The sequence below is a fragment of the Achroia grisella genome, unplaced genomic scaffold (assembly GCF_030625045.1).
Source record: "Achroia grisella isolate CSIRO2021 unplaced genomic scaffold, CSIRO_AGI_Agris_v1 utg461, whole genome shotgun sequence".
Classification (NCBI taxonomy): Eukaryota; Metazoa; Arthropoda; class Insecta; order Lepidoptera; family Pyralidae; genus Achroia; species Achroia grisella.
The window spans coordinates 1,186,851-1,212,913 of record NW_026712871.1 but is presented as its reverse complement, the minus strand read 5'-3'; the positions used below and the strand labels follow the sequence as shown (position 1 = coordinate 1,212,913).

The 26,063-nt window shown below is 32.1% G+C and overlaps 1 protein-coding gene across 2 annotated transcripts in view; it reads right to left on the bottom strand.

The window, feature by feature from the left end:
• LOC131845225 (translational regulator orb2) overlaps positions 1-26,063 on the bottom strand; it is a 104,257-nt gene that overhangs the window by 37,324 nt on the left and 40,870 nt on the right. For both annotated transcript variants that reach the window (XM_059194263.1, XM_059194262.1), the window contains exon 2: positions 24,068-24,152. In XM_059194263.1, the coding sequence (XP_059050246.1) occupies positions 24,068-24,152 (85 nt within the window). The remainder of the gene's footprint in view (positions 1-24,067; positions 24,153-26,063) is intronic.

Below are 26,063 nucleotides of genomic sequence, written 5' to 3'. Positions count from 1 at the left end.
GACTGATGACCACCGCTAGCAGTGTACCAAGTTAGGTTGACCTCCATGCGGTCCCTCCAGTAAACCATCGTGATAAATTCCTGGTGAATTTCTCAAGATGTTCGAACTGTCTGACCTCATGTTCATCTTATCATCCTCCACTGGTGCCCCTCCAGCGTAAACCGTTAGCGCAGACGGGTGCACCATTCCATTACCATCTATTAAAATACACACACATGTCTAAACACACAATACTTCTAAAGAAACGCATTGGGTTAAAAGTTCCCAAATCACTAAGTTCCCGGCCAAGTTTCCGCAGGGTCGTTGACCCGGCACGTGGTCGGCGCGCGCATGCGTCGTACCTCTCGTCCTTGCTCGTCCTTTGCAACTATCTAGGTAGACTCCTAACGAGATGATTGACAGCAACTGAGAGCATTTGAATAAAGAATCTGTCTATCTATCTAGATAGACAGATTCTTTATTCAAATGCTCTCAGTGGTCTAGCGGTTGAGCACACCGCTTTGCTTCCTATGATCGCGGGTTCGTTTCCTCGCACGGTGCAAACATTTGTATTCATGAGTATGATTGTTCGTGTCGTCTGGGTGTTTTCTATGTACTAGCTGTACCCGCGACTTCGTCGTATTTATTTACGTTTAATCAACAGATTCAAAAATAAGTTTCAGACTTCTATCTTTAAAAATGACAAATTAACATACAAACATTAAATACAAACAAAATGTCATATTTATTTATATTTAATCAACACCCTCAAAAATAAATTTCAAGCTTTTAGGTTAGTAATGACGATTCTTCCATACAACCTTGCTTCCCCCCTTTCAAGCCTTTTTACATACTAAAAAGCAGCCTATATCCTTTCCCTAAGAAACTGGACTATCTGTGTACCAAATTTCATTTAAATCGGTTCAGTTCAGACAGAATTACTTTCGATTTATAATATTAGTAAGGGTTATAAAAATATATCTCTAAGTATTTATATCAGTTGTCTAGTACCCATGACACACCCATAACGCTGTGTTAATTGTCCTGTTATTATTATTAGTTGAGTCATGAATAAAATATTTGCATTGTACAGGAATCGAACCCGTTACCTTATAGGAAGTTGAGGCTGTGTTAAACTAGATCAACGAGGTCAATTGAGCACAAACAAACCATCCGTTATGTTGACAATGATGTTAATAGGAATATGTAACAACCTAAGTGCATTCAGATGCGCCTACATACTTTAATATCGGGCCTATTTCATGCCTGAATCATATTGAGGTATAGAAACAGAAATAGAATGTAATAATAGCGTAAAAAAATATTATTTGCGAAATTTATCTTCACAGTAACATCGCTATTGTATCGATATTATTATTTTACTAGCTGCACACGCGATGGTATTCCGCATGGAATTTAACTTTATTTTTCTAAAATAAAAGTAGCCTAAGTTACTCCTTATTACATCAGCTATCTGTCAATAAAAGTCTCGTCAAATTCGGTCCAGCCATTTCAGAGATTAGCCGGAACAAACATACAGACAGACAAAAATTGTAAGGAATGTTATTTTGGTGTATGTACATAACATTGCTAAATTTAAGTCAATACAGTTAATAATTATTTAATATATTGTGAATGTAGTACAGCTTAAATACTAAGTATTTATATTCATATACATGTAGTCATCATCATCATCATCATCGCAGCCCGGAAGACGTCCACTGCTGGACATAGGCCTCCCCCAAAGATCTCCACGACGATCGGTCCTGTAGTAAAAACTGTTAATTCAATATTACAAACAGACACTCCAATTTTATTTATATGTATATATAGGTGTATGTATGTATATTGTATATGCTATAGTAAAATTTGCGGACTATTCTACAGGTGTTTAGAATTACAGCTTTTTGGAGAAGTATGAAAGTAAGTGGGCGAAGCTGTTATATTTTGAGCCTATTATTATTATTATTATTAATAGTAATAAAGAGTTTATTATTATTGTTTACGCTATTGTCGTATTTTCTCAGCTTTTGCTGGGTTTTTTCCACACATACGGGCCGAAACCAAGTAAGTGCAGTGCGTGTGTATGTGTGTGTGTGTGTACTTATTGTGTGACTGGTGTTATGTCCCATTATTATTATAATTAATAACACATTAACAGCGCCATCTAGTCCCGAACTAAGCAAAGCTTGTGTTATGGGTACTAGACAACTTATATAAATACTCAAATACTGGTTTATATTGTAAATACATATATAATATACACAGTAAACACCTAGACCTATACAAACTATGAATGAGACCTATACTCATGAATACAAATGTTTGTGCCGTGCGAGGAATGGAACCCACGACCATCGGAATGAAGCTGTGTGCTAAACTGCTAAATCACCGAGGCAACCGAGAAATAATTAACCGAGAAATAGGCAACCGAGAAATAATTTTTACATCTGCTATTTATTAATTTAAATGAGAATTGAACCCAATACTATTCAATGTAAATTGTACCTCACTAAAGTCCCGCATAATTATATTGACCTCAAACCAGACGGAATCTCGCATCGGAACTGACAATATTCAATAACAGTTCGACCGTAGAGGATGTAACTTGTTTAGTAAAATTCTCTATGGCATGATAGCATAGAGTGTCCGCCTGTCTAACAATACCTTTCTATAAAAAAAAACTATAGCGTACCTACACTTATCTTTAACTCTATCAAATTAAAACTCAAAAATCATTAACACATTTTAACCGCTTATGATGAATTTTTGACATTATATTTTTTCCCTACCGTCTAGTTCAGTATATAGATCCAATTGAGAAGAACTGGCAAGAAAGTCAATTGAATTACTTATTTTACAATGTATTTACGTATAATTTATATATGTCTAACATTATCTAACACCCAATGGTGGCAGATTGCCGTCATCAGTGCCGTTTTGATATCATTCTTATGTATGTCTGTAAGCTATTTATAATATGGCCATTAGTGGCCTGAAATACATAAATAAAAAAATAGTCTGGAAGAAATAACTTAATTAAAACCACTTTTTATAATGTATATTTATTTATATTATTTTCTGATTTTGAAATTCAGTAAAGAATTTCAATAAAAAAAAAATAACGCGATGTTCTATATATATTATCATCATGATAAATATTTTGACGTATTTGTATCAGTTATCTAGTACCCATAGCTTGATCTAATTGTGTGATAGTTATTATTATTATTATAATAAAAATATATATATATATTATAATTATTATAAATATTTTGACGAGGCCTAGCTTGATCTAATTTGATAGTTAAGGGAATTCAAAAGTGGACTTTATTAAAATTATATAGAATGTGATTTTCAATTATCCATTATGTTTTGAAAAATTTGCTTACTGTTTCACTAACAATTTCCTAGTGATTTATTCCTAAAACCTATTGTTTAACTTTCTTAAATGATCAATAAATTTTTTTAGGTTGTAAATTATGTAGCGATTTAGTAAGTAGATAAGAGAGAACTACGTGCTGACAAACCCCGATAGGATTTTTGCAGGATAGTATTATTAATAATGTAAAAATTTGAAAAATAAAGCACTTTAACTATCTATGTATTTTACATAAGAATTTTATAAAGGCTAACGTGGCACTAAAAAGGTTGGGAAATATTGCATTAGAGAGTTGCACAGAGCACTCAATCAAAGGAGTATTGACATTGCATATAGTTATTTGTCTAATATACTTATTGGGCGTAGACATTAAAAGTTGCAAAACTGAAAAAAGATGACGCAAACAAAATTGCACGATGAAACTAGTTGTTAATATATTTTAATTCTAGAAATAAAAATCAAATAAACTCAATACAAGCACTTTTGAATAGTCATATTTTTTATTCCACCACTCATTCGGAACGCTGACAAGAAGAATGAGCAAGAAACTTGTGTTTTGTTCTTTTGAATATTTTTTTAAATGAATAATTACACAATAGTAAGTATGAGGCATGCGACAATCAACATAGAAACCGTTACGCTCTCATTCTTAGTGCTATCAGATATTGTCAACGCTATGCATTTTAAGTTTTTTCTACTAAACAATACTAAACTGCTAACATTGTACTTAAACTTCTGTAACAGTAATATAGAGATGGAGGAGACAAATGTTAGTCAACCCTGGTCCACACCAATAACAACCCCCTCCCCTTATTCTTTCACTATTAGAAAAGTATAATTTTTTATTCCAGAATGACATTCACTATATATAATACACTATCAGACCCGGCCACGCGTTGCTGTGGCTAAGTTTCTTGAATAAAATAATATTGCGACTATAAATCGAGATGTAAGCTATCCTATCTTTCAAATTAGATCAAATTGCACACAATGTGCAAATTAAATTTGCAATCTATTCAGTAGTTTAGGAGTCCATCGCGGACTAACAACGTGATATGTAATTTTTATATATAAAGATTATGTTAATATATACTCTAGAGATAGACTGTAATCAGATAATATTGTCAGCTCTATGAATTTAATTTTTTCTATAAAACAATACTAAACGACTTCTATAATATATAACAGTAACATAGAGATATCTATAATCCTGCACTGGTACCCAGCCAGGTTATACCGTTAGCGCAGGCGGGTGCACCATTCCATTAAAAAAAACATCCTACCATGATTGGTGTTATCATACGCCACACCTTATCAACTTTGACGTTTGATATAACGCATGCGCGGTCGCCATGGCAACGCCAATATGGCCGCCGACGTTGCCATAGCAACCAAATGTAGGACAATGTAGACAGCGTGCCTAGATGACCTAGAAAGTTTGAGGTTTGGTGGTTCTCACATTATATAGTACCGTAAATTGTATGGGTATAACAATATTAAACGCATGGTTATAAACAACCTTTTAAAAAACCATTTTGTGGTATACCTATACTTAAAATTGACTACACCCAAAACCTCTCACGGACTGACGGCCTCGGTGGTCTAGCGGTTTAGCGCACCGCTTTACTTCAGATAGTCGCAGGTTCGTTTCCTCGCACGGTAGAGGCATTTGTATTCATGAGTATGATTGTATCGGTCTGGGTGTTTTCTATGTATATTATGTATGCAGGTCAGGACCATGTCAAGTTGATCTCCACGCGGTTCCCCCAGGAAACCATCGTAATAAATTCCTGGGGTGAGTTCCTCAAGATGTTCGAACTGACCTGACCTTATGTACATCTTATTATCCTCCACTGGTGCCCCGCCAGCGTAAACCGTTAGCGCAGGCGGGTGCATCATTCCATTATCATACTGTTACCATTTATCATCAAGTTGGTGATCAGCTTGTTTTCCATTCAAATTTACAAAACACGGACAAATCCAAGGCAGGCTACTAGTGAATGTATAATAAAAGAAAACTTACCATAATACGTCATATTGCTCACTAAACGTTCATTAATCATAATTGTGCACTGATATCACAGAAATTACAACAAACTCATCAACATATCAACACATCAACATATCTTATTACAACACTGCAATACAAAATCATAACACTGAAAAGAAATGGTTTACATGAAGTGGTGAGTAGAAGAAATGTCTTGTTTTGGTAAATGACTGACATTTTATATAAACTATTGTAATAATAATATCACCGAACTATTCACATAGCGTCATCTAGTCCTAAGCAAAGCAGATCTTGTGTTATAGGTAGGTACTAACAATTAATCCAAATACTTATACATACATATTTTATAAATACATACATAATATACTAGGAAACACTAGACAGACCAATAGACCGATACAAATACATACTCATGAATTCAAATGTTTGTACCGTGCGAGGATTCGAACCCGTAACCATTGGAAATAAGCTGATGCGCTAGCCGATATCATATTTGTGCAACGCAACATAAATAAATAAACAAATAAACACTTGATTATGATTTATCAGTAATCGATTAATGTGATAATAAATTATTGTTATGAATTAGATAATTGTAATTCAGTTAGTTGTATTTATCTTTGTTTATAAAAGATTTATTATAGTTACGGAAGTAAAATTATCTCAGAGGTATGATCTTACTCCTCAGAAATAGAAACGTATAAAAGGCGCTAAAAGAGAAATTAAGGCCAATAAATTAGTAGCATTTAGTATAAAGATTAGAAGAAAGAGAAAGACAAAAGGAGGGAGAAAAAGAAATATAAATATTCTTTATTGCGCTTAAATACATTTGTAAGTATATTAATTACAACTAATGTTAACAAAGCAGGACTTATCTCTAAAAGAGATCTCTTCCAGTCAACCCAATAGAGCGATTCATCATATTTAATTTAATAAAATATATTAAATGAAATATGAAGAAAATCCAGGCAATTTTGCTCGTCATATTAAAGCAGTTAAAAATCTTTATATAAAAAAATTACGTGTCACGTTGTTTGTCCGCGATGGACTCCTAAACTACTGAACCGATTGCAAATTTGATTTGCACATTGTGTGCAATTTAATCCAACTTGAAAGATAGGATAGCTTACATCTCAATTTGTAGTCGCAATATTATTTTATTCAAGAACCTTTGCCACAGCAACGTGTGGCCGGGTCTGATAGTTGGTTTACTAGTGTTGACTTATGAATTTCTGAAACAGTTTTTTGGATTGACTGTAAAGTTGGGTTAAGTGTCGAAAATTCCGTTTCTTCCGACGATATGAGCGAAATATTAGAAGATAGCGAAAAAACGTTTAATTTTTTACTAATCTATACAACTATACATATAAATAAAATTGGTGTGTCGGTTTGTAATATTAATAACCATTTTCACTACTACACATATGAATATAAATATAGCACATACAACAAAATAACATTTTTACAGTTTTTGTTTGTCTGTTTGTTCCTGCTAAACTCTGAAATGGGTGGACCGATTTTGACGGAACTTTTTTAGATAGATTGCTGATGTAATAAGGTGTAACTAAGGCTACTTTTATTTTAGAAAAATAAATTCCACACGGACGTAGTCGCGGGAACAACTAATAAATATTAAATATCCTTGGACAATAATACACAGCGCTATCTAGTCCCACGGTAAGCAGAGCTTGTGTTATTGGTACTAGAGAACTGATATACTGTTATCTGTTATACATAATATACATATAAAACACCCAGACCGATACAACCAATCGTATTCATGAATACAAATGCACCGAGCGAGAAATCGAACCCGCGACCATCGGAAGTAAAGCGGTGTGCTCAACCGCTAGACCACCGAGGCCGTCAAATCTTCACGACTTTCATCATAGATTAAAAAAAGAAGACGACGTGTATTTTTATCTAGTTATCTGATATATCAGGTTTGAAGATGGGAATATGACAACGTTATTTCAAGGCATTCAACAGAACAAATGAATTTTGTGTTGACGCGTAATGCGTTTCAAGGTACGTAATGTAATGTTGAATAGAATTGAATTGTAATATATATAAATAATAAATAACCTTGATTCAATTAACACAACACTTTCAACTCCCACGGTAAGCAGAGCTTGTGTGGGTACTAGACAACTGATATAAATACTTAGACGACTTCGGTAGTCTAGCGGTCTAGCACACCGCTTTACGTCCGATGGTCGCGTGTTCGATTCCTCGCAAACATATTCATATTCATGAGTACGATTGATTGACGATTGAAGTACGATGATTATTTGTATCGGTCTGGATGTTTTCTATATATGTATAATATGTATGTTTTTACGAAAAAAATATGTATTTATATCAGTCATCTAGTACCCATAACACAAGCTTTAGCTAGCTTAACTTGGGCCTAGATGGCGCTGTGTGAATTGTGCTGAGATTCTAGATATATATATTTCTATATATGCATGCATAATATACATACATAGAAAACACCAAGACCGATACAAACAATCATACTAACGAATACAAATGTTTGCAGAAAGTTTGCAGAGCGATGTGCTTAACTACTACACCACCGAGGCTGTCAAATATCTTCACGACTTTTATTATAGAAGGTGTAATCAGAGGCAGTATTATCTATATCAGTATATCTGTCGTGAACACAACAATAATGGCCACATTTCGCTAATAATGTTTGCCTTCCAAGTGGGTAATAAACATTCCTATATCCACTCGATTGATTATTTATTTTATTCTTATTTATTCATTCCTATAGCACCAAACATGTAATACAAGAATTAAACTCTATCCACCACCTTCTATCTCTTCTCCTCTTCCCAAATGTTGTCTGGAAGAGATCACTTAAGCGATAAGATCGCCTTTTCTACCTACATACTATGTATATTATTTTGTTCTGTATTTTTAATAAAGGTGCAAGAGTCATATATAAAATAAATAAAATTAGCATTGATTTGGAAATAGAAATAGAAATATTCTTTATTCAAATAAATTTATAATACAAGTTTTGAAAATTTTCATTTTTTTATTCTACCGCTCATTCATTTCATCCATTGGATGTACAAAATCAGTCTTATAAGTCCAATTCAGTTGAGTTTCTTGCCAGTTCTTCTCAATTGAATCTGTATACTGAACTGGATGCTAAAGACCAAAATATATAAAAAAAAATGACGTTCATAAGCGGCTAAAATATCCTACATGAATAAAAAAGTTTTTGATTCGTTTTGATTCAAGTAATCCCTTACAGATAACCTTCAAGAAGAGAAAAAAAGGAGAGAAAACAGAGACGTATGCATAGAATAATAATTAAAAAAAAAGAATATTCAAAAACGCTTATTTAAAAAAAAATAAGTATATTTGAATAAAGAGTACTTATGTTTCTATTTCATAGATTCAATCGGTTTAAATTATGACAAAACCAATTTATTACTCCATCTACATTTATTATTCTAGTCTCAGCATTGCCAGTAAATAATAAATACAGTTACAATTATTTAAATCAGTAGTCACGACAAGAATCGTAACATCGCAGCCATCTATTAAGTCTAACCTTGACAATATCGATTAAGCGTGACGCGCACATCACTAATGTTAGATGACGTAATACTTTCGCGCCTAAAATTACTATTTACAATACAATATAATCCTTACTAAATATTGAGTAATAGTTATATTGATTAGGCGCTATAAATGTGAAAGTAACTTGTCTGTCTGTCTCGCTATCAGGCCAAAACTTTGCTGATTTGAATGAAATTTGGTACACACGTAGATTGGACCCTGAAAATAACATTTGCTACTTTTTAATCCGACAATAGGGGTTGAAAGAGGAGATGAAAGGTTGTACGGAATTATTGGTATTTTTATAAATAGAAGCTTGAATTTGTTTATTGACTATTGATTATGATTAAACATAGATAAAGATGACTTTCAAAATTTATTATTATAATATATATATATTTTTTTGTAATGTTACCCTTGAAATGAAAGTTTGTATGGAAATTTTTAAAGCTAGAACGATGAAACTTTTTTCTTTGGATTTTTTGACTTAGATCATATATAACTATCTTATTAATATTATAAACGCGTAAGTTTGCGAGTATGAATGTTTGGTAGAGTTCACGTAAAACCTACAAAACGGATATTAATGAAACTTTGTAGTAATATTATATTTACATCAAGAATAACGTAGACTATAATTTAAAAAAATCAAAATATCTTTATTCATGTAGGTCTATTACAGACTCTTACGATATGTTAAATCTACCGTCATATCGTAGTGGTCTCGAGATGAGAACTGATAAGAAACTCAGCTTGTATTCTTTTCAAATAAGGATACATGTTTTACAAAAAGAAAAATATGTAAATTAAACTAAATATATCACTATTTTTTGCCCAATTTACATATAGTATTTTTCTTTTTGTCAATCGAATGTCAAAAGGTCGGAAATGTATTTTTTCAAATAAATAATTATATTTTTTTTATATATTTGTTTTGTATGCGCCAAATAAATATATCTTGCTTTCTTTCTTTCATACGAGTGTGATTGAGAGTTGCGCGAGTCGATTAGTTTTTAATATTTAATAGAGATAACAAAATTATTCCACTGTTAAAAATGTACTAAATATTTGAAGGTACTCCACATGAGTTTCAAATCTTATCTAAACAAATGTGACCGTTGTTCAGGTTACTCGGTCAATTGGCCATAAAGATTTTTAACATTTTTTTTTCAGTAGGCACAGTAATTAAGTTTATAATGCTATGATTGTAATAAATATTAGAGTGGAAACTTTTTATTATTTTATGCGTTTGCATTGAATTATATAATTAGTCAACGAGTAGTTTTTAATTTATCGTTTCATATAGCGACGGTCTCGGTGGTCTAGCGGTTTAGCATACCGCCTTACTTCCTATGGTCGCAGGTTCGATTCCTCGGACGGCACAAACATTTGTATTCATGAGTATGATTGTTTGTATCGGTCTGGGTGTTTATTATGTATAATATGTATGTATTTACGAAAAAAAAAGACATCTATGTGTTTGTATCAGTTATCTAGTACCCACAAGCTTTAGCTAGCTTAACTTGGGTCTAGATGGCGCTGTGTAAATTGTCCTGAGATTATTATTATATTAATGACATTACGGTTCAATTTTAAGAGTTCAAAAATCTCGTGTTATAAAACAAACATTTAAATGTTAAGTTACTAAATATTGGACCTAAGTTGGCCCAGTTTATCCAAACTTACGCGTTTATAATATTAATAAGATTTATGATATCACCAACTACTGTTACTACGTTACATGATGACGTGATGATGAGATACGTTACATGAATATAGACAGCAGTTACCAGTTACCGTCAGGTGTGCCAGATTGTTTACCAGTCCAATTGCATAAAAAAACAGAGAAAAACCACACTAATACAAATATATAAACAGTATAGGAATCGAACTTGCGACCATAGAAACCAATGGCTGTGTGCTAAACCGCTAGATAACCAAGGTCATTAAATAATCTTATAATAAAAACATTCAATATTATATAATTGATTATATAATTACATACAGATAAGATTATAACTGTTCCGCATGATGGCTTTGCTTTGCATTAAACAAATAAAAAAAAAGTGATTCAATTAGAGATGCCCTTGACCGATTGTGTATCGATTCACAGCGACATGTACATCACTATGTTTGCGTAACTTCTTTCGTAAACGCATCACTCAAGGTTACCGCTTCACACTTAGCATTGTTAGTTATATTTACGGTACGAATTTGTTTGGCATCGTGAATTGTGTTGTCAGGACTTTAGCTAGCTACTTTTTAAAAAAATATATAGAGTTACACTATTTTTTATTTTATTTTATGTAATTGGAAATAAGCTTATACGCGTATGTATGAATAGCATCAGGGATATTATAAATAATTACTAGTGCTTGAAAAAAATGTATAGAAATACGTTATTATTTTTTTATTTTAAGTAACTGGAAACAACTCGTATGTATGAATAGCATTAGTAAGATTATAAAGAAATTGTAGCGTTTTAAAAAAATAAATAAACTATTATTTTTTATTTTAAGTAACTGGAAACAAGCATCTACTCATATGCATCAGGAATTATAAAGAATTTGTAGCGCTTGAAAAAAAAAGTTTTATTTTTATTTTTTAATAAGAATTTGTAGTGCTTGAAGTGTTCTTCATAAATTACTATTCTTAAGGAGAGAAAGAGAGACAGGACATCAACCACTACATACGGACCAGGAGTAACCTAATACTGAGCGTGACTGACTGATAGCTGGAGTAGAGTTACAACGCGAGTTTCAAGCTGTTCGTGGCCCGGATCCTCAACATGCAGCCCACCTTCATGAAGGAGGACTACTGGCCGAAGTGGGTGGTGTATCGGCGCTACCGTGGCAGATTGCCGTCGACAGTGCCATGACCACACAGACAATTGATATTATTATTATTAGATATGAATGTTAGTCTATAAGATATTTATAATACAGGTCATTAGTAGCCTGAAATAACTAAATAAATAAACATTAGTCCTTCATGCCTCAACTAAGGTGTTTAATACATGAATAATTTCACTACACTTGACTCTTCAAATTAAAATATATCTTACAAAATAACATATTTAACGGAAAATTAGGTAAGACAGAAGTATCTAGACAATTGACTTTATAGAAAGTTATCTCAGTATAAAAATGTCATCACAAACTTTCATAGACTAAATATAAAATGAATAAAATTATAAACGGCCGGGAGTAGCCGAGGCGGCCTCTAGTCTATGGTAAACCGATATGTCTCTCAACAAACATAACCTAAAATGATGTAATATTGTAAGTACAAAGTAAATGTGTTCACATGATTCTCTCTTAAGATAACGTTTGTTTTCTATCTCGCATTTTACTGTTGTGAAATTCCATAGTTGATAATTTATTTCCTTTGCCACGTACGAATATGTGAAAAATATAGCGTCCCGCCTTAATTTATTAAAAAAAAAATTAAACCAGAGAGTCTTATTTGTTAAAAAAAACTATAACCGATATTTTAATGTATTTGTTGATAATATATCTTTTTATTTTTCAAAATAATTTTTAAAAGCAGTTTTACGAAGTGAATTTTTGACTTTATTCATTAAAAAATAAATAAACACGTTTTTCCTCTATTCAATACTTGATAAAATGTCTCCTAATGTTCTTTTTCTACAGATCAATCAAAGTTTTCGACATTATAATTTATTATCTGTATTACCATAAACTAAATAGAGCGTTGTCGTATTGTCTCGACAATTGGCGGGAAGCCGAGTGATTCAGCAATGTAAGTACGCACGTTTATTTTTCTTAGAGTATTTACGATTTGTTGCATAATATTAATAATATTCATAAAAATAAACTATTAATATATTTATTGCAATTTCAATTAGCGACGAAAATAATAATCTAAAATGTACAATTCTCGTGTCGCTCTGTTTGTTACCAAACTCCTTCGAAAAGATTTTACTGATTTTTATCTAGTCTGGATATCAGGTAGGTCTGAGAGTCGATCAATATCTATTTATTTATTTTTTTTATTTTATTTTTACACTTTTTTGCACCAGTTACAGAAAATATTAATTACTATAAAAACATATTTTTATAACAATGACGAGTACAAAAGGCGGCCTTATCGCTAAGCAATCTCTTACAGGCAACCTTTAGTTTATAATACCCCTCAATGATAAGGGTGACCCACCCTTAATTTTTTTTTAACAAAATGTATCATTTTTATTTTACGATTTACATATTTAATCTTTTTGACAAATAACGTTTGGTGGGTGAGCTAGTTTGAATAATTTATTTAATTTAGATTTCTTGTGCCCGCCAAAAGTCAAGGCGTGTGAGGTAGGTCATTAAAAGTGTTGTAATTTAATTAAAATTAACGACTAACTATTTTTGTATAAAAGACCAGAAACTAAAACTAATTGAGTTATAACCTGTTATACGAGGTCAAAGTATTGCTTTCTATATGAATATAGGTTAAATAAATTGAAAAATCTATCTAATATTTTAAGTTTTTACCGTAAAAAAACAAAAATCTAATGATTAATATACTTAAGTATAGATAAAATAAAGAAATTAAATTAAGTATTTAATGACTTAATGCTAACTTAATTTATGGTCTACTGTAACGTTTTAAATCTCAATAAATCTCAGGACGAAATTCATACAGCCATAGTTTATTAATTTAGATAAAGGAAACAAATAAAGTAATTTAATGACATAATAGTCTATATGAATGTAATGTTTTAAATCTCGATAAATCTCATCGAAATTCATACAGCCATAGTTTATTAATTTAGATAAAAAAACAAAAAAGTAATTTAATGACATAATAATATACTGTAATGTTTTAAATCTCGATAAATCCCAGGACGAAATTCATACAGCCATAGTTTATTAATTTAGATAAAGGAAAGAAATAAAGTAATTTAATGACATAATAGTCTATGGTCTACTGTAATGTTTTAAATCTCGATAAATCCCAGGACGAAATTCATACAGCCATAGTTTATTAATTTAGATAAAGGAAACAAATAAAGTAATTTAATGACATAATAGTCTATGGTCTACTGTAATGTTTTAAATCTCGATAAATCCCAGGACGAAATTCATACAGCCATAGTCTATTAATTAAGATAAAGGAAAGAAATAAAACAATTTAATGACAAAATAGTCTATGGTCTACTGTAATGTTTTAAATCTCTATAAATCCCAGGACAAAACGCACACAGCCATGGTTGTTATGAACTTGTTACATCTACATAAAATTGAATGAAGCTTATAATAAAACTCGCTCGATACTGCACCGATGCGGGTGGAGTGGGATGTTCCCGGGCATTCCAGGAACAGCTGAAACTAGGTCGACCCAGCCAGCGCTCACCTGAATGTACCTACCTCATCAGATTCATATATTTTCAATAACGTACAATTAAACAACTACATATTTTTACCAGCACTTCTAATGATAAAAATAACTCTTTATTGTATCACTAGCTTTGACCCGCAGCTTCGCTCGCATTGAGTCAAAAATATTTGTACTTTTTAATCTTAAATCTAAATTACATTAGTATCCTATGTTCATTCTAATACCTCCAAATTTCAAGATGATAGGTTCCGTAGTTTTTGCGTGAAAGAGTAACAAACATCCCTACTTTCACATTTATAATATTTTTAAGGATTAAGAATATAATTATTTATAGATAGATAGATATATCGTTTATTTGTTTGTTACTAATCACACACAACATGTTCATAAGAATAGACAATACATAATACAACATAAGATTTATAAAATTGTGTTATTATGTGTGATCTGTAGCAATACAAAAAGGTCGAAGCTCAGCGTGGGACATTGTTCAGGGAACAAAACACTGATTTTCAGCTTTAACCCATTTGAGGGTACGTGAAAATAATAATTAAAATAAATATAAAATAAAAGGAGCAATATTATTGGTGAGTGTGTGTGCGGTGTGAGTATAATAAAAATAATGTAAATAGTTCACAGTATAATTTGATATAATTTTAACTGAGTGGTAAGGATCAACAAAAAGAAAAACAGAAAATATTAATAAGAGTAACATAGAAATTTTTTTTATTAAAAATCATTACGTGAGATTGCAATATTATATGTATTATATACTAGCTGTCCCACGCAACTTCGATTGCGTTTCATTCCCCCCCCCCCCCCCCCCCCCCCCCCCTTATGTAATATTTTTCATTGCAGCTCCGCTCCTATTGGTCGTAGCGTAATGTTACATACGTAGGCTTAAAACCTAACCTATCCAATATAAACAGAATTTTTCAATTCGAACCAGTAGTTCCTGAGATTAGAGCGTTCAAAGAAACAAACAAACTCTTCAGCTTTATAGATTAATTATTACGATATGTATAAACCAATTAATTAGATATGTAAATAAGCAAATAAAAATATGTCTGATATAATTGAGAAGATAATTAAACTATGTTTTATTCCAAGACTTTGTCCATTGCGACATTAATATTTTATTACTCTGTTTGTTTGACTGAGAGCGTCCTGGTATAGTGATTTCCGACCGAACCGTTCGAATGATCGTGAGTTCGTATCTGGACGACCCAAAAAAAATTATTTATATTTTTGTTTATGTACCGTATGTTTGTCTTTGAAAACCTATATCAATAACATAATAATAATACTTCATCATAATTAATACAACGCCATCGTCTAGTACCCATAACACAAGCTCTGCTGACCGTGGGACTAGATGGCGCTGTGTCAATTGTCCAGGGTTATTTATTTATTTAGCTGACCCAGCAAACGTTTTGCCTTATAAATAGAATATCACTGTTAAACAATTGGGATTGGTGAATAGGAGGTGGTGATTTTATTCATGTAGGTCTATTACAGACTCTTATGATATGTCAAATCTACCGTCAGTTCAGAATGATTTCGAGATGAGAAGAACTGACAAGAAACTCAGCTCGTATTCTTTTGAAATAAATGTTGTACATGTTTACAATATTATCTTATCTCATATATATTTCTATATATCTCAATATATATTATACTAGCTGTACCCGCAACTTCGTCCGCATGGAATTTAACTTTATTATTTTGAAATAAAACTAGCCCAAGTTACTCCTTATTCCATCAGCTACCAGCCAAAAACAGTCAAAATCGGTCCAGCCATTTCAGAGATTAGCCGACAAACAGACAGACAGACAGACAAAAATTGTTATAAATGATATTTTGGTGCATGTACCGTATTGATATTCATATGCATGTAGTAAAAAACGGTTATTTCAATATTACAAACAGACACCCCAATTATATTTATATGTATAGATATATCTCAATAAATATTTCTTTTTTTGTACTAGTTAAGTAGTGGTGCCTCGCATATCACAATGTATAAAGTCTACTTACATCTGGTTATCTGCCAGTAACTGTCATTGTTGGCCGAACATTTTTTTTATAGAATGAACGTTGAGGCAACGGTACAGAAACCTTGACATGACTACGAAGGGAAGGTTATCGGAGGAAAAAACTCAATGAGCTGAGTTTTCAGGTTGAGGTGAAAACTGAAAGTGTAATGGTTGGACAGAGGCTCGAGGAGACTATTGGTGGAGGCTAAATTTTATAAACAAACTAACTCTCCCGCGACAGTGAGAAAAATAAAGTTATTCCACGTGGATTCGTCCGCGTGGAATTTAACTTTATTTTTCTAAAACAAAAGTAGCCAAGTTACTCCGTATTACATCAGCTACCTGCCAAAAATATCCTGTCAAAAACGGTCCAGTCATTTCAGAAATTAGCTGGAACAAACAGACAGACAGACAGACAAAATTTGTAAAAAATATTATTTTGGTGTATGCACCGATTTATATTCATATGCATGTAGTAAAAAACGGTTATTTAAATATTACAAACAGACACTCCAATTTATTTAATTACATGTATAGATGTATAGATATTAAATTTAATTTATCAGCAGAATAAAGATTATAAATGAAATAAATAAAAAATATCATAAAGAGGTAAAGTGTGTGAGATTTGTAGAGGGTAATCTCTGGATCTGCTGAATGGATTTTGAAAATTCTTTTACTGTTGGATAGCCCATTTATCGAGGAAGACTATAATATAATATATAATATATAACATCACGCTACAATTAATAGGAGCGGAGCAGCAATGCAATGAAATTCTTAGCTAAAACGTGGAAAATGTGATTCTACTTCACATTATCCACAGTTTTCATTAGAATTATTCTAGAGATCGTAGACATCATTGAAACACATTTTATTTTCCGTTATTTAGTTTATTTTTATCTTATCTTGCTATTGCACCGATAAAAAATCATTGCATAGTATAAAACAAAGTCGCTGTCGCTGTCTGTCCGTCCCTATATGCTTAAATCTTTGAAACTACGCAACGGATTTTGAAGCCGTTTTTTAATAGATAGAGTGATTCAAGAGGAAGGTTTATATGTATAATACGTGAAGCCAGAGCGAGTAGCTAGTAGTGCATAAATAGAATAATTAAGGAAAAAAACGAGTTCTGGTGGTAAAAAATATAAAAAATACGCAATCGTAGAACTCTAATTCAAGAAACTCTATTTTAAAAAACCGGTTAAATGAGTTAATAGCCTTCTTTTCGATGTGGGTAGAAACATAGAGATACATAGACCACGTGAATAGTGATATTGCACAGAAATCCATAGACAATAATATAATAATTTCTATATTATAATAGTTTAAACGATCGATTGATTTGGTGTTCAAGTTAACTTGAGTATTTCTTCTGTTGTCGAATATCCACTATAGCTTTGCTTAGCTTGAGATTAGATGGCGCTGTGTGTATTACATTGGGTTGTTATTAATATTATTTAATTAGATTCGCACTGAAGTTTTGTATAAATAATTTTGATAGTTTTTTAAATTCTCTATGTGATATTAAAGGTAGTATGGGCATGACGTTATATTCATAGTGCTATTCTAGATGAAGTCTATGGCCGCGGTCATAGACTTCATAAGGAAATAAATATTTGGACCTTAAAACCTAAATGGTATATTGCATAGCACTATATGCCATAATAAACTTCTTCCGAAGTTTCCGCTATTTATTTTTATTTATGGCTGTATATAAAATTATCGTGGTCTCATTTGTAAGGTTAAAAAAAATACGCGGTTTATGGTTGTTATCCTTGAATATGATAATAGATAATATTATGTACATACTACCAAAACAAAATATTTTCTCCCCACTTCCACTTTTCCCAAAACTTAACATTAAATCACAATTTTCGAAACTCGAGTTCACTGCACTCCAATGCGTACGCACAATATTTTTTTTTATAAATAGACGCACCGCGCCTCGCCTACGCTTCTAAATTTGAAATTAAAAATTTTTAATCTGTACCGCAGCGGTGCACGCATGCGCTATGTTCGCGCGCGCTTTCCTACTGACAGGACGGAATGACGCGACCCGATTGGCTTCGTTCTACTATTAACCGGCTAAATTTGAAACACTAACCTGACTATATAACACATCTTACCTGAACAACAACCCAAATCGGCAGGTTCATTTCAGCATGGTAATTCGGCCGATTTAAAAATAGATAATCCGCTATAGACGTGGTCGGCGCACCACGTTATTTTAAAACGGTCGCTTTATATGGAAATTCTATAAGTACCTAATAGGTATTTAGTCACGAGGCGATGTATTTAGAAACATAGTCTATGATCCTAGTTATTTTTAACTGCTTTTCGTCTACTGGCGGACGCGAAAATGTCAAATTTGATGCGGTTGTTTTTCATTGATTCGTCTTGCGTTTATGTAATTTGTTTGTTAGGAATGATTGACGATTCCTAAGTGGGGTAATTTATCTCTGAAATAGACATAATTATGTATACTCTGCAACTAAGTAGACAGATACTTAACTGCATAATAGACAATGTAAATGAATTTGCTTTTTAAGTATTAAAACTATTATTTTTTATACCATTCTATACATGAACCATCAAATTGAATGCATTGCATTTTTGGTAAACACATTCATATGAAATATTATTCTAAAACGGTGTAAATATAAAGAGTAAGAAATAAAAATTAGAATTTTAACCTTTTTATAGTAAACAGACCCTGTATACTTACGCAATATAGAGTACATATATTGCGTAAGTATACAGGGTCCTCTAAGTTTTTAATATAATTTGAATAAATAAGTAATTGGAAACAAGCTCATTAAACACCTGATAATAGGCAGTAACCGTCACCTATGCTCATGAATAGAATGTCCATCACGTTTTCATATAACACCCGTGATACTACTCATGCGTTGATATTCCAGAGGACTACTTAAGTCATGACTGTTATCCTGTAATTTCACTGCCTAATCAGTATCTACAATTTACAACCAAACATTACGAAGCAAGCTGAGTTGACGGCTGAAATAGGTGAGACTGAGGTAAACACCCAGACGACATTTTACCTCTGATATACTGTACCCTCTGACCCCCCGGCAAATTGAAATGGGGATCGAAATTGCGACGGCCGAGGAGGTTCGGACCCTAGCGGGCTCCGCTAGATCAGACTAAAGTCGTATCCGTCGGGCGGGAGTTGGCCTTCAGCCACTCTATAAATCCTTCTTGACGACCTCGGTGGTCTAGCGGTCTAACACACCGCTTTACGTCCGATGGTCGCGGGTTCGATTCCTCGCACGGCACAAACATTTGTATTCATGAGTATGATTGTTTGTGTCGGTCTGGGTGTTTTCTATGTATATTAAGTATGTATTTACGAAAAAAAAATATCTATGTATTTGTATCAGTTATCTAGTACCCATAACACAAGCTTTAGCTAGCTTAACTTGGGTCTAGATGGTGCTGTGTGAATTGTCCTGAGATTATTATTATTATAGATTATTATTATTCTTTTGGTTGGAGTGTCATCTGCACTCACGTATCATCATCACATATCGTGAGGTGAAGCTGTAAAGGCCAGTTGCGACCAACAGCATTAAAGTAGTTCGAATAGAGATACGGTTTACGAACCAAATTTCTACCGACTTCGAAAAGGATAATTTTCACATTCCTGTTTTTTAATAGTATCTTTTTTCGGATTTGGAGTCAAATCAAATCAAATCAAATCAGAAATTATTTATTCATATAGGAAAGTTTAGAACGTAAAAGGTTTTGTATTACATTTTTTCCTATCGTACAGTTCGATATACAGATTCAATTGAGAAGAACCGACAAGAAACTCATTTTTTTTTTAAGAAACTACTTTATTTACATTTTTTTCATACTACGGTGGTTGCAATCAAGCATACGGCCCATCTGATGGTAAATGGTTACCGTAGCCTATGAACGCCTGTAACACCAGCAGTATCACGTGCGCGTTGCCGTTTTACACATATCTATGTAAGTAAATTATATAGATAGTTGTACATTACATGAAAATCTCGTGCATGAACAACCACTGTCACGCACGTTCGTCATTCAAGTAACCGTTTAGTGAGTAAATATGATTTACAGATGTTTTGAATTTATTTAAAGGTAATTCCAATATATCCTTTGGTATGTTATTATAAATTTCATTTCTGGGAAATTTAAAGTCCAGAAACTTAAAAAAAAAACTACTGTATATACCTACTATAAAATAATGTATACACAAAACACACAAACAAAACAGTTTTTCAAAGCGTTCTAACCGAGTTAATTATTTAACAAAACCCGTTCAAGGTTGCCAGTATACAAAAGGTTGTCGCATGCCAGTTGCGTAAATGACATTGTCCAACACAGACATACATCCATAGATATAATCTTTTTTTTATATAGGTACCTATATAAAAAGTTCGTCCCGATTTCACACGAAATCTTTGAATATCGAAATAATCAAAGATTTGTAATGCATCTTACATGGAATATATCGGTATGATACGACACGATGAATTTATGAAGATTGAGGGAAAAATAGAAGGGAATAGGGAGAACATTGGAGCCGTGTTGTACCAACATTTAAAAGCACGATGGAAGATCGTGGAAAGTGGCAAGAGTTCCACCGACAAGAGCGTCCGTATTAATTTATGAATTAATGAATGAATAGCATCTATGATTAAGTTGTTTCTGACTCATGTGCGTATATCTGCAAAATATTATATACAAATTAAAACTATAATTATTATATTATACCTATATAAAATCAAATTCAAAAATCATTTAAATTCAAATTAAAAAATAAAAAATCATTTAAAAAATAAGCAAAAATGTCCTATATTAAATAGGACATTTTAACTGCTTACGAACGTAATTTTTTTTGTATTATATTTTTCCGTACCGTCTAGTTCAGTATACAGATTCAATTGAGAAGAACTGGCACGAAACTCAATTAAATTAAAATTAAACCAGTTATTACCCACTCCAATACCTATGCCACTGTTTTGGGTTGACTGGAAGATATCTCTTCTAGGGATAAGTCTACCTTTGCTTTAGTTTCTTTAGAAATTTCTTTATTTGTGCAATAAACAATGATATAAATGTCTAAATAAAATGTAATGGCGTATCTAGTAAGACTTTATGCGGTTGTTTCGTTCTTGTGACGACACCTATGCAAACAGTCGGCCAACAAAACAGATTCACAGTCGCTAATACTCAATGGCATTACAATTGCAGGGTAACAATCATTTTAGCAGTTTATTGGTAATACTACATAGGGATACTACACAGGTATCACTCAAGATGTATTTGTATTTCTATACGTTACCTATTTTTTATGTATTTAAAATGAATAGAAAACAATCGATTGAAAATATGTTCTTTAATTATTTTTAAATTGCTACTCGCCCCGACTTTGCACGGGTGTACATATATTATACATATAAACCTTCCTCTTGAATCACTCTATCTGTTAAAAAAAACAGCTTCAAACTCCGTAGCGTAGTTTTAAAGATAAGCATATATAGGGATGGACAGACAGCGACAGCGACTTTGTTTTATACTATGTGATGATTACAATTATTTTATGGCTTTTACACAGAAATATGTGCTAAAACTAGAAGATCGCGGAAAGTGGCAAGAGCTCCACAGACAAGAGCGTAGCTCTTAATGAATGAATGAATGGACAATAATTTTATGGCTTTTATACAAAAAAAAAGTAACTAATAGTTTACTTTTCTGATGACGCTACGCTCGATAACGCTAAAAAGGAAGTAGAGAGGAATTAGCGTGTCGCCATCTTTACGCAACTTACATTAGTATTTTAATGTGGTTTGGTGCTGCTTGTGGGGATCGGTCTGTTCAAGTTATGAATTAGACTATGTATAAACTATCATATGCTGGTAATCACTCTATATAAAAAATAAAAATGTATAATATAAGAATTTAAATTGAAAATAAAATATTATTTTGAAAAACATCCTTTTTATAATATAACAGAATATATGACTCAAAATGTAATTATATAATTATACCGTAATCATGATTTTTAAACATTATTATGACGTATTATATTTGTTTATACCGTGTATTGTGTACGTAGTTAATTTATTTTATTTAATAATATAATTGTAATCGAATTTAAATTTTATAAATATCATTATTGTATATTATGACTTGCCATATATGTAAAGATGTTTTTTACATTGGTCAATAAATGAAACTAAACTAAACTAAACTATTCTCCCAAATTTGAAATTAAAAAATTAATCTGTATTATTGTAAACATGTACAACATTTATTTGAAAAGACTACGAGCTGAGTTTCTCATCAGTTCTTTTCATCTCGAAATCATTCCGAACTGACGGTAGATTAGACATATCATAAGAGTCTGTAATAGACCTACATGAATAAAGACATTTTGAATTTGAATTTTTGATATTGGCTGTATTTACAATATTAGTAGGAATTTAGGGCACTGTTACTAGGTTTTTTTTAATCTTGTTATAAGTTTTTGATATATGAGTATCGGTCAAAAGACTGATATAGGTTAGAGAGTTAGTTATTTTGTGTATGTTTATGTATATGTTTTTCTCTTCCATTCATCCCTGTTCGCAGTCATCTCGTTATTTACTCCCTTTCTTACCATATCATCTTTCACACAGTCTATCCATCTCTTTTTCAGCCTTCCCCTGGCCATATAATCATCTACATTGATATATAACTTTATTTAAATATTATCTATATTTAAGTAAATAAATATACCCCTGGACAATTAACACAGCGCCATCTAGTCCAACGGTGAGCAGAGCTTATGTTATGGGTACTAGACAACTGATATGAATACTTTGATATATTTTTTATTGAAAATATATATATATTAAATAAAATAATGTAAATCCATTACCTAATGAAATTGACTTCCGGAAAATAACATCTATTTCGATAATATATAAGTATACAAACTTTTTTCGTCGGTCAGATTTGAACTGACGACCCCTTGGACGTAATTCCGGGTAGTAAACCACTAAGTAACGACGGTATAGTATTATTGGTAACACTCGTAATGCAGAGATGTTAGTTTTAGACATTATCCCGAGAACATCACTGTATCAAAATAATAGCAGTGCTATGTTTATTAACATTTATAATAAAGTTCCTGATACTATCAAACAATGTAATAATAATAATAAGGCATTTTAGGGCAACGTTACAGGAGTGGCTGATTGGAAATAACTTCTACAGTATAAGGCATTATTTGACATACGAACTCTGACTTCATGTAATTATAGTTTTAATAATATTGATTGACGTTAGTGGAATACTGTGACATTTATTACTTTATTGTGGTACCTATTATAATGTTTTAATGAAATGTAATGACATATTGTAATTATGATATCATTTTCAATATTTGCACACCTCTACTGGGTGCTGCATGTCGTGTACTTATATTATATTGTAAGATCAAAATTACCATGTAGCAGGCAAATAAATAAATTATTATTATTATTATTATTTTTATATATATATTATATATCTCCCATTGATGGGGTAATAGACTGATCATTGCGGGTAAAAATCACCAAACAATGACAGTATAAATTATGAATGATGAGGATGGATAATTTTTAAGTGGAAGACAAAAATTTGCGGACTATTTATTCTACAAGTGTTTAATATTACAGTATTATTATTATTACTATTATTATTATTGGTTACCTTTAAGATGTTCTGACGTGTCGGCCCTCATTATATCCGTGAGATAATGTTCTAACGAGCGCATGTTGTCCAGACCACTTCTCTCCTGCAACAAACAAGAAGTACATTAATAAATTATGTTTTGACCATCATTACATAGTATAAAACAAAGTCGCGGTCGCTATCTGTCCGTCCCTATGTATGCTTAAATCTTTAAAACTACGCAACGGATTTTGAAGCGGATTTTTAGTAGATAGAGTGATTCAAGAGGAAGGTTTATATGTATAATACATGTACATCGGGTTATGTCGGGGCGAGTAGCTAGTTTTGATATATAACTAACGAGACCAGAGATCCCGTTCTAAATGGGGCTCGCAAATAAATAGGGGCACTATTTATTTGCGAGTCCCGGTGTCAACAAAATGAACCTTGGGACGCAAAATTGTTCCGTTTTCGGAAACTCCACGAAAATTTGTGCAGTCGAGCGGATCGGTTGTGGTGTAGATTATTGTTGATAATTAAATAAATAAATAAGCTTTTATTCTGCACTTTTCAATATATTTTTGTTACACATCATGTTAGTGTAATTATTCCACTCTATAATACATATATTTATTTTTAACATTATTAATAATTGTGCAATTGTTTAGTTTCCTATGTTTTTTTTTTGTATTTTTATTCATTATTAATTATTTTATATCCTGCAGTACGGAGTGCCTTATGGCAAAGGCCTCTTCTAATTTCTTCCAGTGAAACTGAATAAATCTCTCTGAATCTGAAATCAATGTTTCAAATCATATAATTCATCAACTTTGACATTAAAGTAAGAAAATGCGAGACCTTCTCGCTAAGTACCCAGTTTAAGATGACGCCCCATCGGTAGACAAATAATAGTACTTAGGGTTCATTATAACTGGTCATTACAACCAATTTAACATGATCCCTAAGAATATTATGATATGATTTTTTTATTAAGATATTTGATGTTTCAATGTATAAATAAAAAAATATAACGTTTTTAATAATCATAACAATCTTAGAACAATTCACACAGCGCCATCTAGACCCAAGCTAGCTAAAGCTTGTGTTATGGGTACTAGGTAACTGATATAAATACATAGTTATTTTTTTTTCGTAAATACATATTATAAATAAAAAACACCCAGATCGAAACAAACAATCATACTCATGAATACAAATGTTTGTGCCGTGCGAGGTATCGAACCCGCGACCATTGGAAGTAAGGCGGTGTGCTAAACCACTAAACCACTGAGGCTGTCAATGATTCTCTCACATATACAAATCTACACTATCAGTGAATAATACTGGCAACATAAGCACCGAAGCCGAGGTAAAGTGTTGGTTATAAAAATCAAGGTATATTAGTATTAAGTAAATGTACCGGTGTTTCCATCATCGGAGAGTAAGTCAGGAGCATTAATTAATACAGTTTTATTTTGTACTACTTTGCTTGTTTGTCATGTTGCTTATTTTTTGAAGCTAAAAACAGATTAATCAAGTAGCCATGACACAATCTATTTATTTTTCAAATTTCATCAAGATCTGTTCAGCCATTTAGAAGTGACAAGGTAACAGATATACAGACAAAGTTTCGAATTTAATATTAGTAGGGATTAATGAGATTCTAACAAAAATCATATATTTTGGTGTCTAAAGTCAGGGTAGTAAACCACTAAAGCATGACACTCGAATTTCAAAGAACTCAAAGAATTTATTTAAAATAATTCAAAGGCTATATACATCGGCGGGTCTTTTAAAACTGGATACTAAGTCCAGTATATGAAGACACGCATTGCGGCAATATCAATATAGATATTACAGCTCTACCAACACTGGTCATTGAATGTATACGGCAAACCCACTGACCCATTTTCTGTTACGCAGTGTGACGTCATTGCGCCATTGCGCTATAACGTAACGGAACGTGCCAAGAGAACAGCAATCTTGCGGCCTTGTAATAAAGTTGAGAGTTGTTTAATTATTTTATTCTTAGACG